Source organism: Capsicum annuum, chromosome 1, assembly GCF_002878395.1.
Source record: "Capsicum annuum cultivar UCD-10X-F1 chromosome 1, UCD10Xv1.1, whole genome shotgun sequence".
Taxonomy (NCBI): domain Eukaryota; kingdom Viridiplantae; phylum Streptophyta; class Magnoliopsida; order Solanales; family Solanaceae; genus Capsicum; species Capsicum annuum.
This window is the reverse complement of record NC_061111.1, coordinates 10,412,431-10,435,436: the sequence shown is the minus strand read 5'-3', so window position 1 is coordinate 10,435,436 and position 23,006 is coordinate 10,412,431. Positions and strand designations below refer to the sequence as shown.

Here is a 23,006-nt window from a genome sequence, read left to right as displayed (position 1 = left end):
GTCTATGGTTTCAGTTAGATAATTTCTGGTATTATGATCTTGTGGATGTATTATTATCTTGTGGCTAGCGATGTTAGTTTATTTTGCATATTATACTAGTTTATATGCATTTATATTTTGTGTTTGTTAAACTGTTATCGGTCCTAAGCATGGGGTTTATTGGAAACAGCTCTCTACTTCACCTGAGGTAATGATATGATCTGCGTACACTCTACCCTCCGCAAACCCCAGTATGTAGAAATACACCGAGTATGTTATAGTTGTTGTATTGAAATTGCAACAGATAATATATTATAGATTAGTTTATTTCTTTATCTTAGTCAAAAGTATGCGAATTCTAGAAATCGTTAAACTAACATTGTGCTAATATTAAAAATGCATAGGAATTTACATAAATAAACGTATATTCTCCTTTCAATTGATATTTATTGCTATGTGGTTTCCATTGACCCTAATTAGGTCTTACTTGAACTCATTCACAAAAGTGCGTAGCAACAACTGATTATTATTATTTTTTTAAAAAATCAACATGGATAATACTATTCTTAACTCTATTTGGGGATTTTATTAGCCTAAAGTTGAATTTTGTCAAAATAATAGAAGTATAGTAATATCAAAAAAAATAAATGGATAATATACTTTATACTAGTATTTAATTGGAAGAATGCCACTTTTGGTCCTTTTGTTATTAGTAAATTCTAGTTTTGGTCCTTGTGATATGTGACTAGATACATTTAACTTTTACTGAATTGAGATGTGAATTTTTGGTCCATTTATCTAGGGAACCTGTTATATTTGGACTATTTTAGAAGCGTATTACCCTCAAATATAAAGTCATGATAATACAAGCTTAACATAACACATGACAATTAAACAATGAAACATTTAATGATTTTGTAAACTTTGAGTATTCTTAAACAAATTAATCTTAGCGATCAAGAGTGCATTAAAGATAAAATGTTCTTCGTCATATATAACAATGACTAGAATTAAAATTTATGAATAGCTAAGGGATCAAATGTGTCATTAAGCCTAATTATTTTTATACTACAAATTAAGTTGAGAATGTACTAGAGACTTTTTCTTGGAGAATATTATTAGGTGACACTCATAAAATACAACTGAAAATTTCAAACGAAAAATTATTTTTTTTGCAATTCATTCTTCTCGCCCCCACCCCTCCCCTTTCCCTAAATCAAACCATTAAGTATAATAATGCTTGTGAAAATGATTAATCTTATAGGTCTAAGTCTTCTCCAACATCGCTTTCGACGTACAAGTTATATTGGGATGACCAAAGTGTTTACATTTTAACTCTAGTGGGGTAGTTGGCATTTGAAGGGGAAAAACCTTTAATTCTACTTCCTTTTCTTAGACATAATTTTTCCCAAAATTATTTTTATAATTGTGGTGCTACCCCAATTTTCACGTATTTTGATTAATTTCACGAGATATAACTATGTTACCTCAAGCTAGCACAAGTATAGTCTTATGGAGATTAGGTAATATATACCATCAACCATGATTTTACTAGACGAAAGAAAATCACCTAATATTTTTTCCGCCACTGAAATTTGACTTTGAGATGTTGTAATTCTCAACCTGTTTCATTCATCACTTAGTCTTATGCGCTTGGGTATAACCTTTTTCTTGTAGTAACTGTGATATTCGAATCAACTCGTGCACACCTCAATTTATTAAATTTATTTATTTCACCAAAAACTATATATAGTCATATTGGGCGGGCGGCTTTTGCCAAGAGAGAAAGTGTGTCTCCTAGTAAGTGTCATCTTATTCAATTACACCACTAAGTTCTGCCAGATAGAAATATGAACAATAACCTTGGATTTTCCAAATTCCCAATGTTAATATTACTATTATTTTTGAGGATCCAAACATAGAACAAAGAGAAACAAAGAATATACTTGATTAATAGTTAGTAGGCTAATGTAATACTAGGGACAATAAAGAAATCAGTGTTAATTTTCTTATATAGCTGTTAATAGTAAATTAAAGGTGCTGTAAACTAGCTAGCTTGGGATAATGCTCCCGTAACAACTGTACTAAAAATAAGATTGAAGATTGAATTTTCCTTTGTCCAACAACTATAATAACATACTCCGTCTAATCATGCAAATTGGATCTAGGGAGGATGGTTAGTACGCAACCTTACCTAAGTTATTTTGTAAAAATAGAGAAACCGTTTCCAATAAATTAAACCCACTGTTCAGTAAAGAATATCAGAATATTTATTTGTCCATTTCTTATTTTTATCTAGTACGAATATTTCTTGATGTAATTTTTCTTTTATTTATAAAGTCCTCTGCTGCACGTCTTACAAATTTGAATAAGCTAAGGCATGAAAAAGGGTGGAATTGGGGTATATTTGCACTTGAATGCTTAAGGATAATTAGAGAGTTCATAGTTATATTCTTTAACGTATCTATATTATATACACTCATAATATAAAGATCTTTTTATATGTATTGTTGGAGCTTAATTTATTAAACCACACCCGTTAACAATTTTATTGAATAGATTAGCTAATCTTGAATAGATTGCACACTAAGGATAGGTTAATGAAGTGGGGCATCACAGACAATCAAGATTGTGTTCTATGTAGGGGAGGCAATGAATCTAGTGAACATCTCTTCTTTACATGTGATTATTCAAGACTTATATGGACAAAACTCTTACGTTGGCAGGGTATCACTAGACCTGCAAAAACATGGAAAGAGGAGCTGGACTGAGCCAATAGAAATGCCCGAGGGAAGGGACCAGCAGCCACTATATATAGAATGAGCTTCACAGCCATAGTTTATCACATCTGGATAGAAAGGAACCACAGAATTTTCCAAGCCAAATCCATCGAGCCACACATGATAACGAGAAGAATAGTGCAGGAGATTTTTCACAGAGGGTCTCTGAAGCCTAAGCTCAATAGCAAACTAGCAGATCTCAATTACTATTCTTAATTTTCTGGTTTTTTTCAGTTTTGCTTAGATGTAATGGTTGATAGAATGGCTAACTGATTGGTTGTTATGCCAATGCAGTTTGATTGTACTGAATGTAAACACTTTTAGTAATAAAATGATATTTTAATTGTCCAAAAATAAATTATTAATGTTAAACCAAATCCTTTACCTCTCTATCTATACGAGGTAGTGATAAAATTTGCGTACATTCTATCTTCCTCAGACGTCACTTGTGGAACCTATTACGAATGTTGTTGTTGTACCTGGAAGTACTACTAATTGTGTTAATAATTTTTTTATATTGTAAAGATACATAACTTTGAAATTATTTTTTAACAAATATCACACTTGACACGAACTAACTATACATATAAAGAAAATGTGTTCATAAGCCATAAGGAAAGAGGGAGATTTTTTTTTTTTTATCTAATCGTGCTAAATGATGAGAGAAAATATTATTGGTCCTCCTAGGAGTAGAGCAGAGGAAAAAATTGAAGGAAAAAGAGGAGGGGGCTTGAATTTCCTATTGGACCGATGGACCCATACATGTGAGGGCTTGTTTGATTGAGAAACAAGTTATTCGGAAAATTTATCCCAATCAATCATGAATAAACTCGTCATAATCTCTCTCATCCCTCGTACCAAATGACGCTGAAGTTTTAAGATATGGGCCTACGGCTAACAGCCCTAGCTGCTCTGTCTATACATATTGGGCTGGGCTTGATGTTGGAGGAGGCCTGCAAGATCCAAGACATCATTTTGACTAAAGTTTGATACAAATTTAGTCCAATTTTTTTGGTTTGAAGTATCCAGATTTCATGTTTGTTTTTGTCAGAGTATTGAAAGGAAAAACATCTCATATTTGCAAGTACTTGTTCATTTGAATTTGTTAATTAAGCAACAACAATAAACATATTCTACTGTAATTCCACAAAGTGAAGCCTGGAGAGTAGAAGTACGCAGGTTATATCACTAGAGTTTGTTAATATACTTTAATTACTCTTTCTGTCTAAAATAGTTGTTAAGTGCCTCGGTTATGACCTTTGTTTAAAATACAATCATTATATGTTGTTTCTTGTACTTCAATGAATTGTTGTTCTATTACTATCTGCCGTTTCTATACTATTTGATGTTTCTTGTGTTTCCTTCTTTTTCTGAATTTTTTGGATTTTTTTTCCTTGAGCCGAGGGTCTATAAAAAACAACTATGCTTACCCTAAGGTATGCATATATTATGTTATTTCCAGACCTCACTTTATGGGACTATACTAAATATCGTATTGTTGTTTAAAGTATATCGTATTGTTGTTTAAAGTATAATCACTATGAGCTACTAATTTATATATTAATACACAGTATAATGTGGAAATATTTTAGCACCATTAGAAGTGACTACCTGGTGTCATTTTTACAACAACAGTCTGATCATATTATTATTTATTGACTAGTTATATCACCAATCATGCTTCCAAAATAGTCCATACCTACTACATAGTCAGTCAAACTATGACTTAAAGCATATGGTCCACCTTGTTTGAAAATTAATTGACCATTTAATCATGTTTTATTGATTATTTTTTCTTGAATCTCATTTTCTATTTCATCTGTAAAGATGATTCATGAATTAATTTTTGATTCATTTCAATGAAGAAATAATAGATTTTCAAATGGTCCATCAATTCTTAGATGTTGAGGGTTCCACGTAATTTAATAAGTAATTCAGATTGTATGATTCATAGTGGTCCAAAACCATGGAAAAAATCCTTTTAAGGTTCATATGTCATTTGTACCTATTGAGCAAATTATGTAAAGCTATGTTTGGTTAAAGATGAAGAAAGCAAAACAATTGACAAAAGCAAAAGTGAGAAAACTTATTTGTACTAAGTGAAATCAAGGAGCCATAATAATTTTAAAAACATGAGTAAGCATTGAGATATATGTATCACTTCATCTAAACATTTAGCAAGAGCACACATTCATTTAATTATAATATTATATATGTCTTCCCTCATATGTGAATCTGATTCTTTTTTTTTTAGGCTGAACACGTAAAAAAAAAATTTAGATAATGAATGAGTGACATTTAACACTTATATAGGATATGCATCTTCACTTACGTCATGTTAAAGTGTACGACTATGTCATCTAAAAATTCATAGTAATAAAATGAGCACACATTTATTTACTTAATTATGTTTTAACAGTGACCTATACTTGAAATCAAGATTTTTATTTCAAAAGAAAGATTGTAGGTACAATGGAAGGATGGGTGTCTTCTAGGTTCTATCTATTTCTACCCTCCTCTTTTACTTTGTAACCAAACAAGGAAATGATATTTATTGGTCCCTTTATAACATAATGACTATTATCTCAAATGCACAAAATTGTACTGAAGTTCCAAAGACAAAAAGGCCATCATTTTCTTCTTTGACTATATGAGATCTTTAAGCACTTTTTAATATTGACATATATCACATAACTACATTGTAGTAGCTAGAACCTAAATCATTAAAGTAGCTAGCATTATTTTAATTAATAGTGTCATAATAACCAACCCTAACCATTGTCAATACTTTTCTTTCCTTCATTTAATTTTCTCATCACATCTCTTTTTGCTCTTTTATTTCTCTAATCTGTTTTGGAAGCCAATTTTCTTGAGCCGGGGTTAATTGAAAACAACCTCTCTATTCTATACGAACCCTTCTTGAATTCCGCTTGTGGAATCACACTGATATATTATTGTTGTTGTTGTATGATAACACCAGAGCTATGTATCGTTCAAACTGTAATCTAGATAACAGTGACCAAAGTAGTCTAGTGGTATTCATATTTAGGGTTAAAAGTTTTGGATTCAAATCAACTCATTTCTATTAGATCCACCCTTGGGAGTAAATAATATATTTCTGAGTAGTATTGTCATCTTCCTTACTCTCTTCGTTCCAATATTTATAAAGACGTTTAGTCAAAGAAAAGTTATTTGTTTCAAAATTGTTTTTGAAGAACAAGAAGTCATGTATCACTTTGTTAATTTCCAGATGCATATATTCTTACTATTTCAATCATTGGAGAATTAATCAAGTGAGACGTTTAGGAAGAGATTAAACATATAGTCTAGATAAATACTTTTACCAGTAAAACTATTAGTAATAATATTACAATTAAAACCTTGAAACATGCTTTGGTAGATAATATATGGGTCGATGTATAGTATTTTGTTTTCAGTCTATACAACATGTTCATGTGTTATCCTATTTAATTCTCAGTTTCAACTATCTAGGTCCATGTGAAATTAATAATCACCATGGGACCTGCAACTTTTGAGAGGTGGAGAATATAAGAGCATTCAGTTTTATTACCACCCCAACATTAATTCATCTGAACAAACAAAACCCCACATATCTCTAATATTTTAATCTAAAAATTACGTAAATACACAACTTAGGTTTACAATATTACAAAAAATCCCAACTCTCTAAACATATTACAAAAATCCCAACATATACACAGAATGCTATGTATATGTCGGCTATGTTATGTATATTAATAGGGAGGAAGCAGTGGCGGAGCCACATTATGATTAGGGGGTTCATCCGAACCCCCTTCGACGAAAAATTATACTATTTTTATATAGTGAAAATTATTTTTTGTATATATATAATTGATGTTGAACCCCCTTCGACTAATTCGTGTGCCTACATTTTTCGATTTTGAACCTCCTTGGTGAAAAATTCTGGCTCCGCCACTGGGAGGAAAAGTAAAGTTATTAAAAAAATGAGAGAGTGTGTAATTATTTATATTATTTATACTTTTTTTAAAATTTGTCTTGCATTTTGAATATGTCAATGTAAATGTGTATATTTCAGTGTATAAGAGTTTATGTCTACGTAATAATGTATAGCAAAACATATTTACATAATCAACAATTATAAGGTGATGTTCAAGTATTTTAGCGAGATAAAGTCTCAATGATCATACATGAAACTAATGCTAGCCTTATCCTCATCGTGTTCAGGCTGACACAGAATTTTTAATTTATTAACTTCTTATCATAGTTTTTTTATTTAATTTGATGAGTTTCGAATAATATATTATTTGCACATATTTAACGAACTTTTTAGTACTCTCTCCATTTGCTTTTACTTATCACTAATTTTCTAATTATATTTTTACTTTTACTTGTCATTCTTTACATATCAAGAAAAAACAAGTTTTTTTTTCTTATTTTACCCTTAGCATGAATTGTCTTTTCTCCAAATTAATATCAAGACATTACGTAAACATTATTTAATAGAGGTATTATGATAAAATAGCTATGTTATTAATTATTACACAAGTATTTCAAATTAAAATATAACAGGTAAAAATAATGTACATACATAAAATTAAAATTACTGAAGTTTGTTGTGATAATCATCATGTATTTATTTTTCTATCACACACTTTTAGGGAATAGGTATAGATATTTTCTTGTTTGCTTCAATGTTCATCTACTATTTCTTTAATCAAGAACTTTTTCCAAGAAGAAGGAAGTTTGTGATTTCAAGGGCACACCTTACAAGCAATTCAATTTTGCGATTATATATTTAGAAACCTTAATTTATTTTTATTGTGTCTGTTAAATATTTTAATCTTTTTTTTCTAATTAACAAATACTTTAACTTACAAAATAATCATTCAGACACCTTCAAAATTTATGTATTATGTGGAGTTGTCAGGTATCCATGAAATAAAGTGAAAATAAATTAAAATGTTTAATTATCAGTTAAAAGCAAATTGAGATGTCTACATATGCACTCTTTGATGGATCCTTTGTTTTAAGAAGTTTGAAAGAAACAACAACTTAATTTGTTGAAAATTTAGTGTGTTAATTAAAGAGTAGACATCAACATCCTTCTAAGAAAAAGTAAGTGATAAAGAAAGAAACCATCATCCTCTCCGGGGCCCTAATTTCTAAATACTAATTACAGTTAAAAGTATATTCAAAGAGGGCATAATTAGTTCATTAGTCATCCATCACTAGAGATCAATTCTAAATTTACATTGATTAATTAGTTTCATAATCATATGGCGGAAAAAAAAAGGCTCACACTTTCTCAAATACCTTTATCCGTAAGTTTGAAAATTAATTTGAAACATTCAATATAAATACAAAAATTTTAAAAATTTAACTTTTACTTCAAAATATTATTAATGATGTAACTTAAGAAATAATGATGTAAATAGTAAGCAAAATACATCATCTACTCTCTACGCTTGACCTATATATAGCATTACAATTTACATATGCTGAAACGTTCAAAATGAAATTTCTTTAACATGTTCATTTATACCTACATTTGCTTCAATTGAAATATAAAATCATCAAAGTATGCGACGGAGTGATAAGTACTTCTTCATCTTTAATTAGAGGTCTTGAATTTGACCCTTGAGCATGGACTCACCTTTGACAGGGAGCAATTTACCCCTATAGTGAGACTTTTGGACGCGAATCCAAATTAGTTGACCTCCAATATGAATACCAGACACCAAATGAAAAATAAAAAATAAAAAATTGAATTATATAGTGATATATTTTCTGTCAAATTAAATTAAAGCATATTTCACCTATTGGACCATGAGACATTGACTGCGATGCACGCAACAATAACAAAATAAGATACGAGTAAGTCTTAAACTAAGAATGCATATAACTTAAATTTAGTAATAATAAATTAGTAAATACATATCACACATTCATTTATTTAATTAGTGCATAAACCTTGTTTGTAAATTTTGCTGGTCAATCTACAGTTTCAGCAAGCAAATAAAGGAAGCCAAATAAGATGTATAAAACACTATTGGCCTTTGATATTTATATTAGATTAGTGTATTTTAATATGATTAAGTAATAAATAAAATAAAAAATATGTGTTAATTGGTCATAATTTGATTGCAAACCAATATGTTGAAGACACTTGTCTTCTTATTATTGATTTATTATAATAAATATTGGGAGAAATATATTTACCGACAAAAAAGTGCATGTCGTGTGTTAATTAACTCTTTTTGGCTTTAGAAAAGTTCTTTGTATGTATACTCTTTGATAGTGACTACTGCTTCATTGGTTCATTTTTGTTTTGGATCTACACAACCCACCCACCCACGCACACAAAAAATAATTTCAAGAAACCAAAAAAAAAAATAAAAAAAAATCAAGAAATAAAATGTATACTGTGCAAAGAATTACTTTTAAAATAAAAAATAAAAAATTGGGGTTCATTTATATTTAACTTCACACTAGTAAAGGTTATTTCTTGAGACAATGCTCTTAACAAATTTTATTATTTTCATTTTAAGAATTTAAACTTGAAATCTTTGATTAAGGTTGGAGAAATTTACACCATTCTATCTCATCTCACGTTGGTCATTTGTTAATTAATTGAATGGACTTGTTTATAGAAAAAATATGCAGGGAGTGTTTGGCCTTTTTTTTTTTTTTTTTTTTTTTTTTTTTTTTAAGTCTAAAGTAAAATACTTGAAAACACTTTTTATCTTTACCAAACACCTCTGCAGTATGATTTTTAAGCACAACTCAATTATAAAATTTTGCTTTAGTGAAATGTACCATCTTGAGTTGGCTTAAAAGGTAAATTAACATAGACCAAATTGATATGTAGTTTTTCTGCTGCATATCATAGCAAAAGAACCAAAACAATCATTCAAATTTCAAACAAAAGGTAATAGACAAGTTTTCCTCCCAAAATCTAGTATACATCCATGTTGACGGATTTGGCTCCTCTTCGTTACAAGATCTCTGTATTTTTTTAAGTATACCCTTATAATTTTGATACGTGTCCTCTTGATGATCTAATGGATAAGATTTATTTAATTAATAACATAATTTAACTATGGTAAAGAAGTTTCTCTCCTCATGGTAAACAATTCATTTACCCTGAAATTTTCTTTCCTATCCCAAATCTTTTACGAAAATCAACCAAAAAATAGAAAAAATCCTTTAAGAAAAATCATCATCTCCGAATATTAAATTTTTAGCAATAGTAATAGAATCGTTTTTTTTTTTTCAAACTTGTTTTCTATTTCATCCTCAAATTCTTTAGATTGTATTAAACGTTATGTATCTTGTATTCTTCACATGTTGATAAAAAAATACCTTTCAAATTTCATCCATCTTTTTCCTGTCATATTTTCAAGTTCGTCATCTAGCTGACTTAGTTTTGTATTAAAAGTGAAAAGGGAATATTTTAATTTATAGATCTTGAACTATCAACAAAAAGCTGAAGTGGAGAATTTTTTTAAAAAAAAACCAAAAAATCCCACATAGAAAATCTAAATTAATTAGGGTAAATTATAAAAAACAAAATCGAAAATATTGCCTCTAACACAATAAACAAGCTACGGGAAGTATAAACTTGACATTAACGAATTTGCTTAATGTAAAATTTTAGGAAAAAATAATTATTTAAAGAAATATTTGGAAAAGGAAACTTATTTTCCATAGTTAAATTGTATTAATTAGTTAAATAAATTTGATTCATTAGATCATAAAGAGGACACATGTCAAAATTATAAAGGTGTACTTGAGGAAATGGAAAGGAGCCAAATCCGAGTCAAGTCCCATATTGACGGATAAAAATGGCACTAATTAATAACTAGTGTAGGAAAACAAAAGGTATTAATAATTTAACGTTTATGAGTATACAATAAAAATTAAGTTCACACACAAATATTAGACAAATTTCTTAATATATTAACATAATCATACAAAAATTACAAAGTTTCCGTAAAATTATAAATGATGCTTTGAATCTATCCCGCTCCACCAACAAAAAATATCTTTCTCATACTCAATATTTATATCAACACGCATCAAAGTTACTTTTATTATTACTCCATCAACCTTTTAGGCATTAATGAATGAGTTCACACACATTTTTCTTTGTTAGTTCCATCCCATGCAAAAGTCCAATTTATTTTTGGTTACTACTTCTTATAGTTATAGATCAAGGGTCTATTTCTTATAGTTTTGTATGCTATAGCTAGAGTTGAAAAAAAACATATACATATAGTACTGAGTAATAACAAAAGAGTGCAAACATTTCATGCTAAAATTGTTTTTATTCAAAATAATAACGTGCATGAAATCCAAAAATAGAGTTGATAGAATTTTGGACATTGTGACATGTGCAAGGTGATGAGGAAAGTCCTAGAAAGAAAATCGTATAATTTCTCAAGTAGGTTTTGATTTTAGAAAATGTTGGTTAGTTCTTTTCATCAAAATAGGAAGGTTATTATATATTGGTGAAAAAATAAGTGTACGTTTTTAATATGTCGTAGTATATATTGTTTTAGATGGGGATTTCAATTACTTTGATTAGATGCAGATGCAAAAGCATAATATAATTTTCACTTAAATTTTGTGGTCTAATTAAACCATGAGATCTAACTGAAGGAAAATGCAACAAATTAAATAATTACTCATGCAACAACATTAGTATTTCTAAGCAAATCATCTTGAGATGTTAAGCCCCTTTTAACTTCTATAAACCGATTAATAAAGGTGTACTAATTATAGGTTTAAAAAACCTAATCAATTCTTAAAAACTAGTACTTAGGACATCATTAATTAATTTCTTTTTCATTTTTTTTTTCAATATGTTCCCCTTGCATTTACCTAGCCTAATGTGGTCATTCATGAAAATGAAAATAGAAGTTTAATTGCTCATTTTCACAAATACTAAAAGCCATTAGTTAGTTATTTAGTGTAACAGTTATTTCATCATGCCTCGTATACAAGGAAAATATACTATACTATGAGTTACTCTCTCTAGCATTCATCTTCATTTATGACTTTTGTGAACCTTTTTCAAACACACCTCTTTTCTTTGTCATTCTCATTTTAAATTTATGTTAGTAATTTGTTATATGTGCATCATTTTATCCATCTGTTTACACTCATTGATCACCTATATATTATGACTATAATATTTATATCAACTAATCTAGTTTTGTGAGGTCTGAATCTATCTAATTGAACTCTTAAGATTTTGTCAGTAATTTTTTTAATTTATTGGTGAAACTATTGAACTCTTAAGATTTTGTCAGTAATTTTTTTAATTTATTGGTGAAACTTGTATGAGGTAACCTACAGTTATCAATTTTTTTTTTACGGTTCTGTAGATTTGTTAAGGTTTTATTGATAGATCATTCTCACAAATACCAAACGTCATAGCAGGGGCGGACCTACGTTAACTTTTGAATACTCCGGCATCCATTAAACTCAATGCGGAATAGATATAATTACATAGAAAATATACGAAATAGGTACAAATAAAACATATAAAAACAACCATTGAAAAAAAAAAAAAAAAGGTGGTTGGGAAAAAAAGTGGTTGGGTGCATTGAAACTTTTTTATTTTTTTTCAACTTTTAATTTTCTTAAGCACTCACAATCTTTAAATTCTGGGTCCACCACTGATCATTAGTTAGTTATCATCACTGTTATCTTATCAATGATCCAGAGCGAAATATTACTCTATTATAAATAAGCAAATGCATTTTAATAAAATTAGTAACCTAAAATTAAATTTAAGGACTTAAATATATAAACATATACACAAAAATAATATTCAAGTTAATTAACTTTTTTGTTCTAAAATATTACTTACTTTTAATGTAGTTTTTTTAAAATACACAAAGTCTTTAACTTTAGATAGTAATAATATTATTTATAAATGTAAGGATTAACTTTAATTAATGAGATGTTAATTGTTTGTTTGAAATATATTAATTTGGATGTTGTTATAAAATTATTATTTATTAACAAAAAGTTTAAGTTGTTTTGAATTAAAGTTCTAAAATATTTCTGATAAAAAATAGATAGCTTTTGGCTGTGTTCAGTATGAATGAAGAAAATATTTTCTAAGGAAACACTTTCAACGAAAAAAATTTACTTGTTACTTATTTTCTTACATTCAGTATGCAAATAAAAAATATTATCTTCAAATCATTTGATATATCTAACACAAAATAACGAGAGTTGATAGATAACTAAATATAATGTGATGGATGTTGTAGTTGGGGAGGAGGAGGGCAGGGGTAGGTGGTGAGGGGTGGGGGTGGGGGGGACGGGAGGTAGATTAGGGGTTTGGGGGATGGGTGTGGAGATGGGTAGGGTGTGAGCGGGGGTGGAGTAGATGAGCTGAGTCATTTTAAGAGTAATGAGAGACATTGTCACTTGTTTTTTTTTTTTTTTTACTAAAGAATTTGTTTTCTGATCTCCAAAAAAACTTATTTTCCTAATGAATATTCTAAAACTTTTAGTCAAACCAATACGAAAAAATATTTGCTGGACACACCCTTATGCTTTTGTTTTCCACTAAATTTTGTACATATTTTACGATCTTCAATTTTATATATACAAAATTAAAGGTTCCACTCACCTCACTTTGAACCACCTTGGCTGCTCTCTTCATTTCATATTACTGACCATATATTTGAAAATAATTAGTTTCAATTTATTTATCTAATAAATTCTATTTAATTATTTTCAACAAAATTTAGAATTACAAAATACTAGTTTCTTTAATAAATAAATTCATTTTGGATTGAACACACATTTTAATAAACTATTCGTTCTTAAAAAATAACTTTACCAAATTACTTTAAATTAAATTTTATTTCTTTTTTTAAATTAATATTGATCATTATATTTAAACTTGAAGACATATTAAAAGAATTAAACAAATCACAAATTAGTATCTAGAAGGAGAATATTATTGGTAAGATTGCTTTCCTAAAGTGAATGTCCGGTCAACAGAAACGAAGGGATTATATGATTACTTTCTTCCTAAACACCCTTTCTCTCTGACAATTCTCATCTTAATTTTAATACACTGTATTAAAATTTATACACAATTTTTTTATTGGAACAATAAAGAGGAAAAAACTCACAAGAGAGCTTTCACACTCTACCTAAATTGGGAACTTGGAAACCCCACAGTACAGTGAAAACCCAAATTGGGTTTCTTGAGAAAAACCTCATTTATTAAGAGAGAAAGAGAAACACTGAATGTAATTTTAGCTTCAGCATTTCATTGTTTTTTTTTTTTTTTTTTTTTGTGTGTGTGTAATTATTTTCTTGAAAAAATAGTGTTGTGTTGGTGGGGGTGTTTGATGGTAATGGTAATATGAGCAAAAAGGGTGTTATAACAAGATCAAAAGTGAGTGTTTTTACAAATGGGTGTTGCCAATTTGTGTAAATATAATCTTGCTGCGTTGTTGTTGCATCATCAGCATAAACAGCATTTTGTCTTTTGTTGTTGTCCGTCGAATGGGGCGGTGGTGCCGTCGAGGAGGTCGATCTCATGGACAGCTGTTTGTGGATTTATGTTGTTTGCTTTGGGGTTGATTTCGCTTTTCACTGGACACGTGGCATCTAATCTTGAATTGTACTCTCAACGGCTTGTCAAAAGGGCTTGGTTTAATAAAAAGGTACAATTTTTTTTTTTTTTTTTGGATAACGGTGGTGTCCAGGCCAGCTTTCGCTTGTATAAAGTGATAGTTGTAACCATAGTGTTAAATTTATGTTTTTGTTGTGACCCTTTTTAGCTCCAGTGTAATTGGGGAAAAAGGTGTGTGAGGAAAAAGAAAAGGAGAAATTCTTGGAAATGTGTAATGTGTATGAAGCTGGAAATGTGGAAATAGCCTCTTTGGAAATGTGTAATGTCTATGAAGCTGGAAATGTGGAAACAGCCTCGTGCCGAAGTGCGGGGTAAGGCTGCGTATAATAGACCCTTGTGGTCCGGTCCTTTCCCTGACCATGTGCATAGTGGGAGCTTAGAGCATCGGGCTGCCCTTTTAGCAGGCTTTATTTAAGCTGAGGGTCTATCTGAAACAGCCTTTCGTAGACTTAGTGCACTAGGCTGTCCTTTTAGCATGCTTTATTTAAGCTAAGGGTCTATCGGGAACAACTTCTCTATCTCTACGAGGTAGGGGTAAGATCTGCGGACACTCTACCCTTCTTAAACCCCACTTGTGAGATCACACTGGGTATGTTCTTGTTGTTGTTGGGTAATGTCTCTGAAGCTAAATGAATATTAGCTACAATTGATATTTGATAACGCGGTCTTCAAAAATTTAATCTTTTTGGCCCTTACATATAGCTAGAATGTGGAAATAGGAATACCAGTTGTGATGTTTGGCCTCTTTCTATATGTGTTGGTGTTCTTCCTAAGAGGAGGTAGGAGCTCCTATCTTTTTTGAGGGATTTTGCCAAGTTGGTTTGCTATCTTTTGGAAAGTTCAAGCAGGCTCATTGAAAAATATAACATAATGGAAGCAAAAGATCAGTCTAGGCGACACCAACAAGTTGGAATTAAGCCTTAGTAACGTTGTTACACTTGCAGTACTTCGTAAAAGAAAATGCCATTGCACTTATATTGGCGATTTTGTTTTAATTGTTTCTTTTGAAATTTGTATATCGGTAGAAACTTAGGGAACTGTTACTGTGAGAATACTCCTAATTGTCTTTTTTCTCAAAGAACCCCTAATTTGTCTTAAAAATTAAACTATCAAGTATTGGAACAGAATTAAGTATTAGAACAGAGTGGTCCAAATTTTACAGAATGCATATTGAGCATTGATATAGCCACTCGCAGTAGTATGGGGTTGAGGCATTGTAGTTGTAATAGAAATCTTCATGTGGAAATGCACTCTCTAAGATATTAAAGAGAGAGTTTTGTGTTTCTTGTGCTAGATCTTTGTGGATGATTGATCGAAAGATTTTCTTCTATTAGATAAAATATCGTAGATGTTATGCTGATGCTGCCAATCCACCCCAAAAGCTAATTGGAAAAACAAATGTCTCTGGCTACGACACTAACATGCATGGCTGTGAAACTAGTTTTTGCATTGTGTGTCCTGGTATATTCAAGCATAACATTTGCTTCTATGATATTTTCCAGGATGAAAGTCATCCTGCAGCGATTGACATTTGGAAATCAAGGTATTCTCGTTTTTACTACGGATGCAGTGAGAGAGGCCCTCATTTTTCTTGTAAGTTTATTAGTGCTTTTACACGGTGTCCATGGAATATTATTTCAATTATTTCCTTTTGTTATTGGCTTGAGTTAGTTTGTTTGATTAGACGAGAACCTGATATGACACTGTAATTTTGATGGCTTTGGCATCTTAAATTAAAAAGATCTAGTAGTTACATTTACACCTTTCATTATGATCTCAACTCAAAGATAATAACATTAATTCTAGTTAACTATATCAGCATAATACGTCATCTAGTTCAGGCAAGAGAGTGAAAGAGATTGCCCACCACATGACTTGTGTTCGTTTGTTCTATTATTCAGTTTGGCAAGGAAGTGAAAGACAAAGAATTAACTTGTCATATCCTACTTCTAAGGATTGGGGAGCTGAGTGCCGTACACTTTTACCATTCCCCCTCTCAACTTGAATAGCCCGTGACCCATCAACCCTTACCTTTATTCCCCTTACTTCATTTTTCTCAGCTTTACCAAGCGTAAGGTTAACTTTGAACTCTAGGTGAGTCGGTGGCAGTGGCACTACTATCAATATGTCTTTTCTGGAGTGTGTCTTGTCACCTATTTAATTCTTTGGGAGAATGTATTCCAAAGTCAAGAACTTTTAATGCCTAAATTAAAACTGTAAGACATGTAACTAACAAATCAGCGTCGTCACCCAAATCTTGGCTCTTTTCACTCGTTTATTCTGTTACAAACTTTAATCATCTCAAAGTATAGGTAGCCTATTGGTAAATCTAAAAAGGACAGCCCGGCGCACTAAAGCTCTCGCTATGCGCAGGGTCAGGGAAGGGCCCCACCACAAGGGTGTATTGTACGCAGCCTTACCTTGCATTTTTGTCAGAGGCTGTTTCCAAGGCTTGAACCCGTGACCTACTGATCACATGGCAGCAACTTTACCAGTTACTCCAAGGCTCCCCTTCAAGCTTATACATCTGAAGTTTATAAAATCTAGCTCATGAAGGAATTCAAGACCTTTTTCTTAAATTTGGCTCAAATAAAGACGTTTGTTTTTGTTTTCATTATGATGCCACATGGGTGGTATAAATGGTCTTGCAGCCCTCAAACTACGCGTAATGTTGCCACTGTTAGCTTGTAATTCTCTCTCAGAATTCTCTTCTTGCTGGATATCATCAATAAAATTATCCATTGCATATTTTAAAAAGAAAGAAAAAAAAGCTTAGCTGTCAGGAGAATTAGGCTTTCCAAAACCTTTTACGGGCATCTTTGTTATTAGCTGTGATAACTTCTTCTTGAAGGCTTTGTTTTTGTCCTCTGTCATGCAATGGAACAGACTTCTGTTTCCCATATTTTCTAGTGTTACTCCTTACTTTTAGTGAATAATAACCATCTTCTATAATGTTCTTAAATTGAAATGTAGCCGCTGTGCGTGAGGGACCTTCCAATGGATATCTTCTTATTGCAACTAGTGGAGGTCTCAACCAACAAAGAACTGGCGTAAGTATATTTCACTAGCTTTTTTTGTTTGTTTGACGACGGTGTTGTTTGGGCTGGCACCTTAAATATTCCATCAGACACCTGTGACATCCCACCAGTGCTATAAAGAAATCACCTACTATATTTTACTTGACTTTCTCTACAGAAAAAAGAGACTACATTTATTGGTTCACTTATTTTTGGGGCCTCTGATATGTTTGTTTTGCTCTTTTACTTCCATGTCACAATCATCTAAATTTTGACAAATATCTCTTGCTTATCAGATAACTGATGCTGTAGTTGTTGCACGGATTCTCAATGCGACTTTAGTTGTACCTGAATTGGACCATCATTCATTTTGGAAGGACGATAGGTTTGTCTGCTTCTTTTAGTATATTGGAGGAGCATGCCCATTTCTTACTTCATGGTAGATCACTATATCTTAAGCTAGTTTGGGATTTTTTTTCTTACTGAGATAGCTTGTTTACTTGCAGTGATTTTTCCGACATTTTTGATGTTGGTTGGTTCATCTCTTACCTTGCAAGGGATGTCACAATCGTTAAAAGAGTTCCAGAGAAGGTGATGACGTCAATGGAAAAACCCCCATATACCATGCGAGTTCCTAGAAAATCGGAGCCTGAATATTACTTGGAGCAAGTGCTGCCTATACTCTTAAGAAGATGGGTAAGTAATATTGGTGCTTAATAACACTTCATATCTGTGGAACACCTAAGCTAGCTGCTATTTTTCTTGTCAGAGCTGATGATTGCAAGAAATAGTATTGCACTTTAGGAACTGTTTGTGCAATGCAATTTGCTGTCTGACCTCCTATTAAATGAGCTTTACGTTGACCTGCAAGAGCAAAAGATGCACTTTGATTAGGGTTTAAATTTCTCTGTTCTCCTGATATTAGCTTCACTCATTACCGACCTAACCAGTCTCAGTTTCAGACATGGCTAGAACTTGCTTCCAAGCAAGTCAATTCTTTTGCCAAAATCTATGTTGATCAGACTCTCAAAAATGCTGCCGCACCCGTGTCGGATCCTTAAAAAAACACTACTTTTGGAGGATCAAAGAAGCACCCAGTGGCGTTTTTGAAGAGGCCGATCAACATAAGCCAAAATATACCCTTTTTTCTCTTCTTTTTGGGCCTAGCTGTATGATAGCATTGTTGGAATTTATAGAAAGATAATGACATGGTCGGACAATTCATGTTTTTGTTTCATAAAGCTTTTTTCAGCATTGTTAAGGCTTTTGTTATGATCATTAGTTAGCATGATCATGACATTTATTGTAGGTTTCTATCTATAACTGTGTGCTTGAGAGGACAATAATTCATATTGCTCGGCAAATGGGGAAGTGTTTTCCATTTCATTTCAAAAGTAACACCATGCTTGTAATTTCTGTTTTATCTCATTTAAGAGCTATTTTAGCAGTCAATCAATTTTTCTCTGAGTGAGCTAGCCATATCTATTCTTTCTTTGTGAGATGGAAGTCACATCTATTTATGCTTTCCTAAAAAATCTCATTCTTGGAAGGTAGTTTACCTAGCCAATTTGGGAACAAACTAGGTGTGCAGTGTCTCTTAACGTGTTCCTTAAATTGAAACTTTCCTTTTTGTTTTCTTGTTCATCAACATTTCAGTTTACCTAAGCTGATCAAGTCTTATTAAAATAAAGCAGGATTCCAGGAAGTGCATGACTGTTAACATCTTGTCAACGTTTTGTCTACGAATTGCATGCAGGTTCTTCAGTTGACAAAGTTTGACTATCGACTTTCTAGTGAACTTGATGAAGAGCTACAAAAATTGCGTTGCCGTGTGAATTATCATGCCTTAAGATTCACGAAACCCATAAGGAATCTTGGTCAGAAACTTGTATTGCGTATGCGAAAGATGGAAAAACGTTTCATTGCAGTTCACTTGAGGTTAGTTTTAGTTAAGTGCATAAAGCAGTTAAGCCTTCTGATACTTTTCCATAGCAATTTAAGTAAGAAATGCTTGTGAAAATGAAACTGAACTGAAGTTGCTTGCAAGTGTCTTGGCCATTTGAGTTTGACATGTGGGTGTTTAATTTTTAATGGAGCTATCCACACACACTTCAGTTTCAAGTTTGCTGTACCGTAAGGAGGGATCTTGTCTTCAATTCAGGGGTCGGGAATTGTCTCCGTAGCATGATGAAGATTACAAAAGGGAAAAGAAAAAGAAAAAGGAAAATGGATTTAAATAGGCTGTAAATCCATGTTCCCTTAGTAAGGAGGGACCTGTAATTTGACCTTCATTCTTGGCCTTACTTGAATGTCTGTATTCACTGATTGCTTAGAAATTAGAATATTGTGGCATAAATTTCCAAGTTAGACCTTCCATTTGATACCATTTGATACATATGTACCATAGCCTAGACCTACCCCTTCAACTTTATGATTTCTACCGGCTATTCAGGTCTGTTGTGCTTGTTTATGTGCTATAGGTTTGAACCTGATATGTTGGCATTCTCTGGCTGCTACTATGGTGGGGGTGACAAGGAAAGATATGAACTGGGTGAGATAAGAAAACGATGGGATACTTTACCTGTAAGATCTCTATCACTGAAAAATTATGCTTCTGTCTTTATTACACGCCAATTTAGGTGATATCACTTCTGTGCTATCAGGTCTATATTGCATATGCACATTATGTTTTATATCTGGAATTTGTAGCCTCTTCATATTCTTCTCAAGCTCTTCACTGCTTGGGTTAGGATTTTGAAATGCCATTTTTTCAGAGGTTGGTCTGAATAGATAAAGTGTAATATCGATGATCAATTGAGTTACAGTGAATTTTTCTAAAATTTTTTTTTTTGAATGTAATGAAAAAATTGTTTTTGGTAAAGAAATGTAATGAAAGTTCTGTTAAATAATAACATCCAGAGAGTGCTATGGAAAGGGAATACAACTCCAACCATATGCTTCTACACAGGGTGCATGTGCTCTTTCTTACTTTTCTTCGTCGGTTGCGTTTCATTGAGCCGAGGGTCTGTTGGAAACATCCTCTCTTCCCGGCAAAGGTAGAGGTTACATCCTACCTTCCCCAGACACCACTTGTGGGATTACACTGGATATGATGCTGTTTACACTGCATGTGCAAAGAATTAAGGAAATTAACCATCCTGTCTACTTGTATATTTTCACTTTTACACCAAAAGCCTAAGAGCGCGAAACGTCGATGCTTTAATGTACAAATATTTTCTTTTGCCTTCCATATATTTGATTTCTCTCACACCAAAGCCCATAATCTATGCCTAAAAAGTATCTTTTATTTCTCTCCTTCCACACAGTCCACCATATAGCTGCCACAACTTTTTTACCGTCTTGTCGTTTTCTTCTGTTCCAACAGAGTAGCAGTATCTACCATTCAGCTTCAAGCATATTGAAAAACATGTGCCAAATCTGATTTGTGATTCTGCAGTGGATGAATATGTGCTTCACTACTTCGTTATCTTCTTCACTCATCTTTGCAAATAGTCATACCTCTTCTTTGTAAACTGTGTTGGGTCAAGCAGCTTAGCCTCTAGCTACTAGCCATGAGAAGCACTCTACTTTGTAAGTTGCTTTGTTTCTCCATGTCAATTTCCACGGCCATACTTCTTGTTGTCTACTTTGAGACAGCCTTATATGCAAACTTTACTGAGAACAGGCCATCTGTACATTCTTTCAATATTATCTATATCTGGTAGTAAGTAGTAACTACTGTCCTTGTAAGCTGCACTAAAGGGTGTGGCGTAGTGGTCAATGAGGTGGATTGAGAACCTGAGATCTCAGCTCAAATCGCAGCGGAGACAAAAGAACACTAGGTGATTCTTCCCATCTGTCCTAGCCTTGGTAGACAAAATTAACTGATATCTGTTGTTAGTGGGAGGTGGCAGGTATCCCGTGGATTTAGTCGAGGTGCGCTCGAAAGTTGGCCCGGACACCACGGTAATCCCCCCTACCCCCTCCCCCCCAAAAAAACTACTGTCCTTGTAAGCTATCTATCATCTGCAAAGTTACAGTGAATTCTTCATTATTGCATGTTATAATTAATGTCCACCACAAGGAACTAAGTGACATTGTGAGGCAATGATGTTTAAATTGGGTCTTCAGTTAAAAACTTTACATCATATCCTCTTCAGAAACTATGAGTGCTTTTCAGCCTTGGATGATACTAAAGCAGAAAATCCTATATAAATTTCTGTATATTTTGTTGGTTCAGGAGTTGAGCCCTGATGAAGAGCGAACACGAGGGAAATGCCCACTAACGCCTCATGAAGTAGGGCTTATGCTGCGGGCTCTTGGCTTCAAAAATGACACGTACCTTTACGTTGCATCTGGTGAAATATATGGTGGAGAGAAAACTCTGCAGCCTCTAAGAGAGCTTTTCCCAAACTTTTATACCAAAGAGATGCTTGCTGGTGAAGAACTTCAACCCTTTCTCCCCTATTCTTCGCGTCTTGCTGCAATTGACTACATTGTATGTGATGAAAGTGATGTCTTTGTCACTAACAATAATGGAAACATGGCAAAGATCCTTGCTGGTAGAAGGTGAGGATTACAATCTGTCCTTTTAAGCGATTTTACACTTCTTAGAACTGTCATACATTTTAACACACCGCTTTCAACATTTTTGGTTCCTATTCTATCTTGTTTCACTCTTGGATACTCATCGCTTTGTTCTTCACACCAAAGGAGATACATGGGGCACAAGAGGACAATCAGACCAAATGCAAAAAGGCTCAGTGCACTGTTCATGGCACGAGATAAAATGGATTGGGCCACATTCTCTAGAAAAGTCAAATCATGCCAAAGAGGTTTCATGGGAGAACCTGAGGAAGTGAAACCAGGCCGAGATTTCCACGAATTTCCATCGGCATGTATCTGTAAGAAACCATTCAATTTTTCTGATGTCACAAGCAAAGAGAATGAATATCAGATTTCAAGAAGGAATCCAACTGTCATGGAGTCAAAAGATAGGTACCTATCCAATAGCAGTAACCTGGAACAGCAGAGCTCTCAGAAATTTAGAGAAGCGAGGTTGAAAGACGGGCATGGATCTTTAATAGAAGACTTTGACCCTGATAATCCTCTATCCGACTAAAATAAATACCATAAGTAGGTTAGTAGCTTAGCGAGCATTGTTATGTTCATCTTGTCCTCTCCAACATGCTGCCATTTTACGTGCTAATGACTTCAGGAAGCTGAAGTTTCAGTTCTAGGTAGGTGTTCTGTGCTCAATTTTTCCGGTCTTGCTGCTTTTGTACAGCAAATGTGTAACCTTCTCCGATCTTGCAATTGTCCATATATGTTCTGTAAGATAGGACTGTAGGGCGAGTGAACCTTGTGTTGCCTGCTCAAAGATATATCATGCAGTTTTTTCAACTATGTTCGTTTATTTGGTGTGTATCCAATCATCTGCAATTATCAAAAGCATAGTACTACTTTAGCTTATCTAAATCTGACTTGAATATCACAGGACTTGGTACATATGTTTCCTTGCATTTTTTATTCTTCATTTTCTTCCTTATCAAATGG

The 23,006-nt window shown here is 32.5% G+C and overlaps 1 protein-coding gene across 1 annotated transcript; it reads left to right on the top strand.

The window, feature by feature from the left end:
• The first annotated feature begins 13,711 nt into the window (after positions 1-13,711).
• Positions 13,712-22,856, top strand: LOC107867811 (O-fucosyltransferase 29). The gene is made up of 9 exons (XM_016714253.2): positions 13,712-14,464; positions 15,936-16,026; positions 17,407-17,483; positions 17,747-17,835; positions 17,957-18,146; positions 19,207-19,388; positions 19,931-20,033; positions 21,691-22,019; positions 22,164-22,856. Exons 1-9 carry the CDS (start codon positions 14,210-14,212, stop codon positions 22,570-22,572), a joined length of 1,725 nt encoding a protein of 574 aa, XP_016569739.2. The 5' UTR covers positions 13,712-14,209; the 3' UTR covers positions 22,573-22,856.
• The last annotated feature ends 150 nt before the right edge of the window (positions 22,857-23,006 follow it).